Raw genomic sequence first — 12,042 nt, forward strand, 5'->3', positions numbered from 1 at the left:
GTGCATCATCTTCTGGGCAGAGGCAGAACTTGGAAACGGGTCTTCAATACAAAGTTAAGCATAACCATGTGAGGGGCAGGGCAGTGAGAAGGAACACATCCATGGGAATTGATGCTTAGCCAAGCACATGAATAAAAAATAAAAAAAAAACAACTATACTGCTGCTATTTGCTACCTGCAAGAGGCTGAAACACAGGTGAGGAAGCAGGCAAAGCCCTTGCAAGCTGACACAGCACCCTGGTTGACTACAACAGCTCAGTGTAACTTGGAACCACCTCCACATGGCATTGGCAAAACACTGAAGCATGTCCCAGATTCAGTCCTGTTGCTACATAAAGCACCCACAATTAATTTTTACTTCTGTATTTTTAACTGGATCTCAGCTCAGTCCAAGAGGATTATTTTCTTACAAGACACACAGAAGATGATACAGGTTACAATCTCCTCCCATACAAAGTCATGTTTCCAGATCAGTTCTGACCAGCTCTGAATGATGGTTATGTTTGCCTTAAGTACTCACAATCTCTCAAAACAGCAACTCCAGGTTAAAAAAAAAGATTCAAAATTATATTGCACCTACTTCTACTGTTTAATCTGTCCCTCAGACTAACTCTCTGCTCAGGGATGCAGATCAGAGCATCTGAATGGTCCCTGAATGGGGCAGGTCCTCCTCTTGGTTCCAAGTTCTTCAGTATTCCTGAAGAAAAGTAACAAATTTTAAAACACATATCTAAAAAGCAGGAGAAAAGAAGAAAAAGCCCAGCAAAAATCAAACAACAGCCGAGGCAAATAGAATCTTAACCATTTTGTTTAATGTTGTACAAAAAAAAAAAAAAAAAAAATAATTGGTGAGTATTACAACAAGAAGTGATTAAAACACTGGTATCACATTGCCATCCCACTACCTACACAGTTGAGATTCACTTCTCTATTCATCCCACAGAAAGTTTAGTGGCCTTCAGGAAAAGAACAACATAAAAAAAACCACATCCTTGCATCACATGTATTTTTTTCTCTACATTTTAAAGCTGTGCTCACAGAGACGGCTTCTTCTCTCAGACTCCTCAGGTCTGTGGCAAATCAGTTGTAAATGAAGTTGAACCTAAAATTAAAAGGATTACAACAAGTGAGGAACTTCTGTTTAAGTGACAGTTTGTAAAGAAAAAGCAAATGTTTTGTTTCTGCTCTGGATACTCCTCCCTCTGACAGAACAAAAGGGATTTTTTTAAACAAGACAGCTTCACAGGAAGCATCATTTTTAAGTCAGGGCTACATCATCAGCCTCTTAAGGTTGCAGAAGTACAAAATATTCACATTTCATCTTTTCAGAGAACTCCATAGATATGAAAACAGCACTGAGAGTTATGTCCTCCTGTCAGCAACTATTTCACAGCATTTCTGCTATCAGGGATAACTTTATACACTCTGAGGAGAGATTTCACACCAAACAGTGCCCACACAGTGAAAACAAGCAGTCCAGGTGTCTGCCCTTTGGAAGTCTGTTGGACTGGTACCAAACTGGACTGGCTGGACAACAGCCAGGGTCTGCTGGCACTCAGGAGAAAGTATCTGCTGTCTTTAGAGCAGAAAGTCCCCATAGTTACAGCCACCAAAACTGAAACTACACAGAAAAAAATAAACAGCCTGAGACAGGCCTGACAGGTGCAGCTGGTTGCCATAGTGCCTGGTTTTGCTCTGGTTTCCCATGGCAAACTTGTTCCCAAGAGCTGTAAGACAAATAAATCAGAATATACCTGCTCAAAAGTTGAGGAAGGCTGGAAATGATGGGTCCATACCCTGGTGCGTTGTCATAGAGCTCAAACAAGGGGGCAGCAACCAGCTTGTAATTTTTGGGGACTGCAAACAGAGCTAAAACCAAATAAAAAGTTGATTAATCAAGAAAAACCACCACACATTCAGCCAAGGTATCATCACCCACCCACCCACCCCTCAAAATGCTGTTAACACATGGAATGGTTTGGGTTGGAAGGGACCTTAAAGCTCTTCCAGTCCCAACCCCCTGCATGGGCAGGGACACCTCCCACCAGCCCAGGTTGCTCCAAGCCCCATCCAACCTGGACTTGGACACTGCCAGGGATGGGGCAGCCACAGCTTCCTTGGAAAACCTGTTCCAGTGTCTCAGCACCCTCAGATTAAAGAATTTCTTCCTCATGTCCAACCTCAATCTCCCCTCTCTCTTCAAGTTTTAACCCATTTCCCTTGTTCTCTCCCCACCCCCCTGTGTCCAAAGCCCTCCCCCAGCTTTCTTGTAGCCCCTTCAGATATTGGAAGGTTGCTCTGAGCTCACCTGGGAGCCTCCTCTTCTCCAGGCTGAACAACCCCAATCCCTCAGCCTGGCTTCCCAGGGAGCTGCTCAGCCCTCTGAGCATTTCAGTGGCTCTGCTCTGGACACCTTCCAGGAGCTCTGTGTCCTTCTGCTCTTGGGGACTCCAGAACTGGACCCAGCACTGCAGGTGGGGTCTGAGCAGAGCAGAGGGGGAGAATCCCCTCCTTGACCACTCTCTGTGCTTCTTTTGATACAGCCCAGGACATGGTTGGCTTTCTGGGCCAAGCCCTTCTCCTCAGGGCTGCCCTCAATCCTTTCTCCTCCTAAGATGGATCAGTGCATGGGATTGCCTCAGCCCAGCTGCAGAACCTTGCACTTGGCCTTGCTGAACTTCATGCAGTTTGCACAAGTCCATTTCTCCAGCCTGCCCAGCTCCCTCTGGATCCAGCCCTTCCCTCCAGCCTGGTGACTACACCACACACCTTGGTGTCCTCAGCAAACTTGCTGAGGGTGCTCTGCATCCCACTGCCCGTGTCCCTGACAAAGCTGTTAAACAGCACTGGTCCCAGTCTGACCCTTGAGGTCACCACTCCTCCCACATCTCCACTTGGTCACTGAGCCACTGATCACAATTTTTTGGGTGCCACCATCCAGCCAGGTCCTTATCCAGGTTCCTTATCCCATCCATCAAATCCATATCATTCCAGTTTGGAGACCAGAATGTTGTGTGGGACAGAGCTTGGCACAGCTCCAGGGAGATGAGCATGGAGCACTAGGAGATTTATTCCTTTTCTAGTTAAATAAAGGGTTCCTTTGCCTCACACACACTGCTGATGCAGGAGCAGGAATCACAATTTCCAAAGGACTCACATCCCAAAATCACCCACTCTCCAAACCAGGTATCAACATTTAAACTTTTTTACTGCTCAACTATGAAGAACTTGAAGCAGATGAACCCAAACTGTGCCACATCAAACATCAGCATTCAGATGTGGTTATAATAACACACACTTACCCTTTTCTTGAAGCTGGACCAAGAAAAGCTTTTTGTGCTCTTTTGGTTTTGTAATATGAGCAGGAATATAGGGATACTGGAAGAAAAATGATAAAAATTGGTTGTAGAAAGCTCTGAAGATACTGAGCAGCTTTAAGTGATGCTTTATAAATTACCAAGCACTCTGCAAGCTTTCAATGTCTCATACACTGTCTTTTTATGGCACCAAATAATGAAAATCACTTTTATAAAGAAAGTACTCAGAAAGGAGTTCTGCTGCTGCTGCTGTCACAGAACTCAGAAGGTCTCAAGGGGCACTGGTACTCAGCAGCAGCTAAAACCAACCCAGTGAGACAAGAAATGCACAACAACAAAACCCAGCAAATTATTTTTGGTATTAAAACACTTAAACATAGGGTAAAGAGACCATTTTATTCACAGGGCACCTGTTCCATAAGCAGCAGTGGAAGAGTTTCCATTGTGGCTACAGCTGGAATGTAGATGTCTGGCTCAGCACAAGACTGAAAACATCCTCCAGGATGAGGGAGTTCCCAGAGGAAAACATTTCCAGTTTCTCCTCAGCCAAAGAAATGAGATTAAAGTTAAAAAAAACCAAACAAAAAACTAAAGAAACTAATTGCTTATGCAGCAAAAAAAGCCCAAGTGGGATGCTGAGGGAGGTTGAACAACAATCAATAATTGAAGAAAAGGACAACTCAGCACGAGTACAGACCTGGGGGGGCTCAAAGTTGGGTCTCCACCAGTTCCCAATGCAGTCATCAATCACCCAGTCCTGCTGAACACCATCCTGACGACCCAGTATCTACCAAAAAAACCACAGTCAAAACTCCACATGCCCCAAGTCAATTTTTTTTTTTTTTTTTCCAGAAAACATACACTGGCAGCATGAAAAGTTGGGTTTTTTTTTCAGAAAACATACACTGGCAGCATGAAAAATTGTTTGTTTTTTTTTTTCAGAAAACATACACTGGCAGCATGAAAAGTTGGGTTTTTTTTTTTCAGAAAACATACACTGGCAGCATGAAAAGTTGTTTGGTTTTTTTTTTCAGAAAACATACACTGGCAGCATGAAAAGTTGGGTTTTTTTTTTTCAGAAAACATACACTGGCAGCATGAAGAGTTGTTTGGTTTTTTTTTTCAGAAAACATACACTGGCAGCATAAAAAGTTGGGTTTTTTTTCAGAAAACATACACTGGCTGCATGAAGAGTTGTTTGGATTTTTTTTTCAGAAAACATACACTGGCAGCATGAAAAGTTGGTTTTTTCTTTTCAGAAAACATACACTGGCAGCATGAAGAGTTGTTTGGGCTTTTTTTTTTCAGAAAACATACACTGGCAGCATGAAAAGTTGCTTGGTTTTTTTTTCAGAAAACATACACTGGCAGCATGAAAAATTGTTTGGTTTTTTTTTCAAAAAACATACACTGGCAGCATGAAAAGTTGGTTTTTTCTTTTCAGAAAACATACACTGGCAGCATGAAGAGTTGTTTGGTTTTTTTTTCAGAAAACATACACTGGCAGCATGAAAAGTTGGGTTTTTTTTTCAGAAAACATACACTGGCAGCATGAAAAGTTGTTTTTTTTTTTTCAGAAAACATACACTGGCAGCATGAAGATTTGTTTGGTTCTTTTTTTCAGAAAACATATACTGGCTGCATGAAGAGTTGCTTGGTTTTTTTTTCAGAAAACATACACTGGCAGCATGAAAAGTTGTTTTTTTTTTTTCAGAAAACATACACTGGCTGCATGAAAAATTGTTTGGTTTTTTTTCAGAAAACATACACTGGCTGCATGAAAAGTTGGGGTTTTTTTTTTTCAGAAAACATACACTGCCAGCATGAAAAGTTGGGTTTTGGTTTTTTTTTCAGAAAACATAAACTGGCAGCATGAAAAATTGTTTGTTTTTTTTTTTCAGAAAACATACACTGGCAGCATAAAAAATTGTTTGTTTTTTTTTTCAGAAAACATACACTGGCTGCATGAAAAATTGTTTGGTTTTTTTTTTTCAGAAAACATACACTGGCAGCATGAAAAATTGTTTGGTTTTTTTTTTTCAGAAAACATACACTGGCAGCATGAAAAATTGTTTGGTTTTTTTTTTTCAGAAAACAGACTGGCAGCATGAAGAGTTGCTCTAATATGGATCTGATGTAGTTCAAGAACTCCTCTGGAACAGGGTTTATCAGAATTTTAAGAGAATTTTTGTGTAAAGTGACATCTTTTTGAAATGCAGTGTCAGAATTAAGTCAGGCTACATGGAGAGCATGTAAAGTTCCTCACTGAACTGGGAAGACTCTCTGAAACCAAGTCCTCATCAGTTTTCCTCTGCACCCCCTTTTTTTGCCTACCTGGATACTCAAATTGCCTGAAACCAGCCCAAAAGAGAAGCTGCAAACAAAGACAGGACTGGAGCAGCCAGCAGGGGTGCAGCCTCTGGGCCACACTCAAGATGCAGATAAATGCAAACTTACTGCTTTTTTTTGTTAACTACCTGAGGACATCCCAAAAAGCACCAAAATTACAGCAGACTGCTCTAATGTTTTGGCTTGTTCTGCTGATGCTAAAATAAAGCAACATTCTGGAATAAAAAGATAAGGAAAGAAAACAGACCTCTGTCATTAAGCGTTTGAGCCCTTCTACCTCATCTTCTCCTGGGTTGAGTTCCCCACCAGGTCTGTTAAAATAATGATGAAAATTAAAGTTATGTTTGATTCCCTTCACAAACTAAGTTTGTGCTTCCAGGCAGGGAGGCACAAACTCACTCGAGGCCCTTAAGGCAGAAAATTCCAATTTTGCTGAGTTTGAAGACAGCAGGGCAGCTCTCACAAAAACTGTGACTAAAATGGCTGCTCTGTGTCTCTTAAAAAAAAATAAAAATAAATTAAAACCCAACAGAAACCCCCCACCATTATACAAAATACTTTAACTTCATCAGGATAAAGTATAACACAATAAAAACTGGAACAGTTGGAAGGTAAAGCTTTAACAATAATAAAAGAGCACCAGAAGGTGAAGTTGTCAATACTGATCATATTTGTTCTTATCTCAAAACCAACACTCACTGAAACACACAGGAAGCAGAAAAAAAAACAAAAAGCATGTGGGGAATCATTTGGCATTTGATGCAAGGTTAATGGGAAAAAAAAATCAATCAAAACCCCCAAAATAATGAAGCCACATTGTTGGCATTTTTTGTAAATCTTTTAGAGTCTGGCCTGTCTGTCCAGGCACATCCCCAGAGAAAAGGGAAAAAAGGGAAAGGGAAAAAAGGGAAAGGGAAAAAAGGGAAAGGGAAAAAAGGGAAAGGGAAAAAAGGGAAAGGGAAAAAAGGGAAAGGGAAAAAAGGGAAAGGGAAAAAAGGGAAAGGGAAAAAAGGGAAAGGGAAAAAAGGGAAAGGGAAAAAAGGGAAAGGGAAAAAAGGGAAAGGGAAAAAAGGGAAAGGGAAAAAAGGGAAAGGGAAAAAAGGGAAAGGGAAAAAAGGGAAAGGGAAAAAAGGGAAAGGGAAAAAAGGGAAAGGGAAAAAAGGGAAAGGGAAAAAAGGGAAAGGGAAAAAAGGGAAAGGGAAAAAAGGGAAAGGGAAAAAAGGGAAAGGGAAAAAAGGGAAAGGGAAAAAAAGAAAAAAAGAGGAAAAAAAGAAAGGGAAAAAAAGAAAAAAAAAGAAAGGAAAAAAGAAAGGAAAAAAGAAAGGAAAAAAGAAAGGAAAAAAGAAAGGAAAAAAGAAAGGAAAAAAGAAAGGAAAAAAGAAAGGAAAAAAGAAAGGAAAAAAGAAAGGAAAAAAGAAAGGAAAAAAGAAAGGAAAAAAGAAAGGAAAAAAGAAAGGAAAAAAGAAAGGAAAAAAGAAAGGAAAAAAGAAAGGAAAAAAGAAAGGAAAAAAGAAAGGAAAAAAGAAAGGAAAAAAGAAAGGAAAAAAGAAAGGAAAAAAGAAAGGAAAAAAGAAAGGAAAAAAGAAAGGAAAAAAGAAAGGAAAAAAGAAAGGAAAAAAGAAAGGAAAAAAGAAAGGAAAAAAGAAAGGAAAAAAGAAAGGAAAAAAGAAAGGAAAAAAGAAAGGAAAAAAGAAAGGAAAAAAGAAAGGAAAAAAGAAAGGAAAAAAGAAAGGAAAAAAGAAAGGAAAAAAGAAAGGAAAAAAGAAAGGAAAAAAGAAAGGAAAAAAGAAAGGAAAAAAGAAAGGAAAAAAGAAAGGAAAAAAGAAAGGAAAAAAGAAAGGAAAAAAGAAAGGAAAAAAGAAAGGAAAAAAGAAAGGAAAAAAGAAAGGAAAAAAGAAAGGAAAAAAGAAAGGAAAAAAGAAAGGAAAAAAAAGAAAGGAAAAAAAAGAAAGGAAAAAAAAGAAAGGAAAAAAAAGAAAGGAAAAAAAAGGCATTTGGATATAAAACATCCTTTTACACAGACTCCTGGGAACAAGCAATGTGAATGCTAAGAACACAACACCACAAGCAGGACAACTTGTCTCAGGTCAAGCCCATTCTGCTCAGAAGAGAAAACAGCTCCTTCCACCACACAATCCAAGCACTCAGATTTTCCCCAGTCCAGCACCCTGCCTGCCTTGCTGTACCCAGTTCCCCCAGCAGTTCAGCAGCTCTGCACATCCTGGGGTTTATTCCTCAAGCTTCACTTCCCCTTTTTTGCAGCCCTCTCCCCAGCACCTTTCAGCTCCCACAGTGCCAGAATAACAACCCTCAAACTGCTGCCAGTCAGTTTTAAGCAGGACTGCTCACAGTGACACGATGCAGACATTTCCAGCTGGTCCAAAACTGTCACCCCCCTCCCTGAGCAGAGTCAGGGTAGATCTTAGATGAAAACCTACCAAAAATTTCCCACCCTAAGCCTCTGGAAGAAATAAATCACACTCCAAACACCTCCCAGCGAGGAGCCCCCACGCTTAGCGGGTTGGTAATTAACGACGGTGCTAAAAACTTCAAAAGATTTTTTTTTTTTTTTTGAAAAAACTTCCAAAAGCAGACACTTACAGCTTGAAAAAAGTGGTACCCAGCTGTAGCAAGAGCACGTGGGGCAGCCTGTGCTCGTGCACGATCAGAACCCCTTCCACTGTCCTCCTCATCCCAATCTTGTCAAACTCCTCCCGCATGCGCTGGAAGCGCGCGGCCACCGAGCTGTCCTTCTCGTAGAGGGGCTCCTTGGTACCAAAGGTGTAGTTGGTCAGAGGGTACCTGAGGGGAAAAAAAGGAGATGGCAGGTGGCAGGTGTCACTGGCAGGAACAGGTTGACCAAGGAAGCTGTGGCTGCCTCCCTGGAAGTGCTCAAATCCAGGTTGGATGGGGCTCGGAGCAACCTGGGCTGGTGGGAGGTGTCCCTGCCCGGGTTGGGGTTGGGGGAGCTTTGAGGTCCCTTCCAACCCAACCCAGTCTGTGAGGATTTAAATCCTTTTAAATTTAAATCCTCACAAGGTCTCTTTTCCCAGGCAGCTCTCAGCAAGACAAGAGGGCTTGGGATTAAGAATTTATTCCTAATATCCAACCTAAACCTCCCCTGGCAGAGCTGAAGCTCTGCCAGGGGAGGTTTAGGTTGGATATTAGGAAAGAATTCTTTGCAGAGAGGGTGATCAGCCATTGGAATGGGCTGCCCAGGGAAGGGGTGGATTCTCCATCCCTGGAGATATTTCAAAAGAGCCTGGATGTGGCACTCAGTGCCATGGGCTGGGAACCACGGGGGGAGTGGATCAAGGGTTGGACTTGGTGAGCTCTGAGGTCCCTTCCAACCCAGCCAATTCCATGATTCTAGGATTTAATACCCACCCAGAAGCAGAGCTTTCTGTGCCTGAGGGGTTTAGCTCCCCACCAGGAGTTCCTGCCTGTTCTTTCCTTCTCCTCACAGAAGCTCTGCACTACAACCCAGGGGAAAGTCCAGCAGCTGACCCAGTTCAAACACACTGCTGAGTCAGGAAGCAGCCCAGAACCAGCAGCCCAGAACCAGCAGCCAACTGGTACCTCCTTTGATCTCCACCCTGCAGAAAAAAAGCAGCTGAGGCTCTGAGAGGAGGTGGGAAAAAGAGAGAACAGCTCTGCAGGAGAGGAAAGAGAAGAAGCTGCACAGGACAGCAATTTTTTTTTATTTTTTTTTTTTTCCTGCAGGAGTTTCTCAGTCTTTTCTGAAGAGCCTGAAACTGAACTGTTAGAAGTGGTTTTGTTTTGAAGTGGGAAAGCTGACATCTGGCTGCCAGGAGAGGAGGAATGCTGAGTGTCCATGTGCTGAGCCTGGGGTAAGATGAGAAGTTTGAGCAAACCAGGGCTAGGTGCTGGACCTATGTGGTTTGCCAGGGAAAACTGAGGAGGTTTTTCCAGCTTAAAAGGACTGGGAAGAGGGAGACAAAAAGCTTAAGTCAGCCCCAAAGAGCACAGAGGTCAAGAGGAGGGTGATGTCCTACAGCAAAAAGAACTGACACCAAGATCTGAGAGCATGAGGCCCAGAGGGACAATGGGATCACCCAACTGAGTCAAAAAGGGGAGAGGAAAATGGGTTCTGGGCAGAGGAGTAACAAGTTAGCACCATGGTTTTATGGACTTGTGGCAAACAGCAACTGAAGCACTGGAATAAGTGACTGTTTCACTGGGAATGTTTTTCCTTGACAGACATCTTGGGGTGTATCCTCTGCCCAACACTTCATCATCCCAAACTTGAGCACCACACACTCCTCCTTCCCTCAATTTCCCCACCAATTTTCCTCATTTTTTACAGCAGAGAACTCAACACCCAGTTGCTAGAACCATTCCTCATGCACAGCACTGAGACACAGGAACCAGTTTCCTACCTGATTACCAAACTCCCCCATCCCTTTTGCTTACAGCTCAGAATTATTTCTTTTTAGACACACAAGAGCTTTATGAACAACTCTGCTAACCCAGACTGTGCCCTGTGGGTCTGTCCATCCAAACCCTAAGCCTTAAAAGGCATGGTGCTCACACAGCTTCCTGAGCTCTCCTTCAGGAACACACTACAGAAACATCCCAGCCTCAGCAGGTCATGTTTGAGGTGCCACAAGACTCAGTAAATTCATTGTACAAAAAAAAAAATAAAATAGCCAGGTAATGAAAAGCTGAAGCTGAATACTGACTGCTGGAGTTGGCATCTGCTGTTCCTGCAGGTGCACCCTGCAAAGGGCAGAGCCACCATGTTCCTGGAAGTAGCTGAAGCACAGAGTTTCTCAAATAAAGGAGTAAAACTCTTTGCCAATGAATACATCCATAGAATCCTAGAATGGGCTGGGTTGGAAGGGAGCTCAGAGCTCATCAAGTCCAACCCTTGATCCACTCCCCCCATGGTTCCCAGCCCATGGCACTGAGTGCCACATCCAGGCTCTTTTGAAATATCTCCAGGGATGGAGAATCCACCCCTTCCCTGGGCAGCCCATTCCAATGGCTGAGCACCCTCTCCAGAAAGAAATTCTTTCTCATGTCCAACCTAAACCTCCCCTGGCACAACTTGAGACCTCTTGTGCCCTCTTGTCTTGCTGAGAGTTGCCTGGGAAAAGAGCCCAACCCCCCCCTGGCTCCAACCTCCTTTCAGGGAGTTGGAGAGAGTGATGAGGTCTCCCCTGAGCCTCCTCTTCTCCAGCCTCAACACCCCCAGCTCCCTCAGCCCTTCCTCACAGGACTTGTGCTGGATCCCTTCCCAGCCTCCTTGCTCTTCTCTGGACCTGCTCCAGCACCTCAATCTCCTTCCTGAGCTGAGGGGCCCAGAACTGGACACAGGACTCAAGCTGTGGCCTCCCCAGGGCTGAGCACAGGGGCAGAATCCCTTCCCTGGACCTGCTGGCCACGCTGTTCCTGAGCCAGCCCAGGATGCCATTGGCCTTCTTGGCCACCTGGGCACACTGCTGGCTCCTCTTCAGCTTCCTGGCAATCCAGACTCCATGACAGAACTTTCCTGGGGCAGCAACCACCACCAGTTTAGATTGTGGTACCTGCCCCAGCCAAGCAGCAATCACCAGGCACACCTAACCCCGTCCCACCGACCAGAGGCTGAGCCCACAGCCCACGCAGGCTGAGTCCAAGAGTTCGTGGAATATCACGCCAGAAAAGAAGCACAGAAACGGCTACATACTCCCTGCCTGTGCCAACCGGAGTCCACAGTTTCCAACTCAGAAGCGTTTCCCTCTACTCTAAAGCAAACACAGTAACTGCTCCACATCCTCCCCACGGCTGCAAGCTCTCGATGCTCCCCGTGTAGCGTTTCTCAGCTTAGCAGCACCATCCCGGAGGGAAGGGGGGGGGGGGAGACCCTTCAGCGTTCCGACGGACCCGGGCGGCCCTTGCCGAGGTAAAACCTGCCGCAGGGTGCTCAAGGACCCACGTCAAGGCGGAAGGGCTGCCCCGGGAGCGCTGGAGGAGCGGGGAAGGGGCTCGTTAGCGGGACGGGACGGGAGGGGGTGAGGCCGCGGGCAGGCCCGAGGCAGCGCTCACAGGTTGATGGTCCTCTCCAGCGTGAGCGGCTTCGTCTGCTGGATGTATTTGTTGCCGAACTGGTTCACCCCGCGGGGCCAGCCGGTCTGGGAGCGGTTGGGCGGCACCACGGACATGGCGGGAGGCGGCGAGGGGAGCGCTCAGAGCCCAGCGGCGGGAACCGCGTCCGCCATCAACCCCCGCGCGCTGCCTCGCCGGAAACCGCCCGCCGCACTTCCGGCGCCGGCCATACCCGGGAGCCGCTCTGCCCTTCTCCCAGGCCTCTCGCTGGCAGCCGGCGGCCGCGCCCCGCCCCTCCCTTTCTCTCATTGGCCCCCTTGCCGAG

General features: G+C 44.9%; 1 protein-coding gene across 1 annotated transcript; it reads right to left on the minus strand.

Annotated features, from left to right (window-relative positions):
- Positions 1-792: 792 nt before the first annotated feature.
- On the minus strand, positions 793-11,958 carry NUDT21 (nudix hydrolase 21). Its single transcript, XM_071757111.1, has 7 exons — positions 11,718-11,958; positions 8,268-8,468; positions 5,914-5,977; positions 4,015-4,104; positions 3,303-3,378; positions 1,755-1,869; positions 793-1,102 (listed from the first exon to the last, which is right to left on the minus strand). The coding sequence occupies exons 1-7, from the start codon at positions 11,831-11,833 to the stop codon at positions 1,081-1,083; spliced, it is 684 nt and encodes a 227-aa protein (XP_071613212.1). The 5' UTR covers positions 11,834-11,958; the 3' UTR covers positions 793-1,080.
- Positions 11,959-12,042: the final 84 nt, after the last annotated feature.

Source organism: Heliangelus exortis, chromosome 13 (assembly GCF_036169615.1).
Source record: "Heliangelus exortis chromosome 13, bHelExo1.hap1, whole genome shotgun sequence".
In the NCBI taxonomy this organism is placed as follows: Eukaryota; Metazoa; Chordata; class Aves; order Apodiformes; family Trochilidae; genus Heliangelus; species Heliangelus exortis.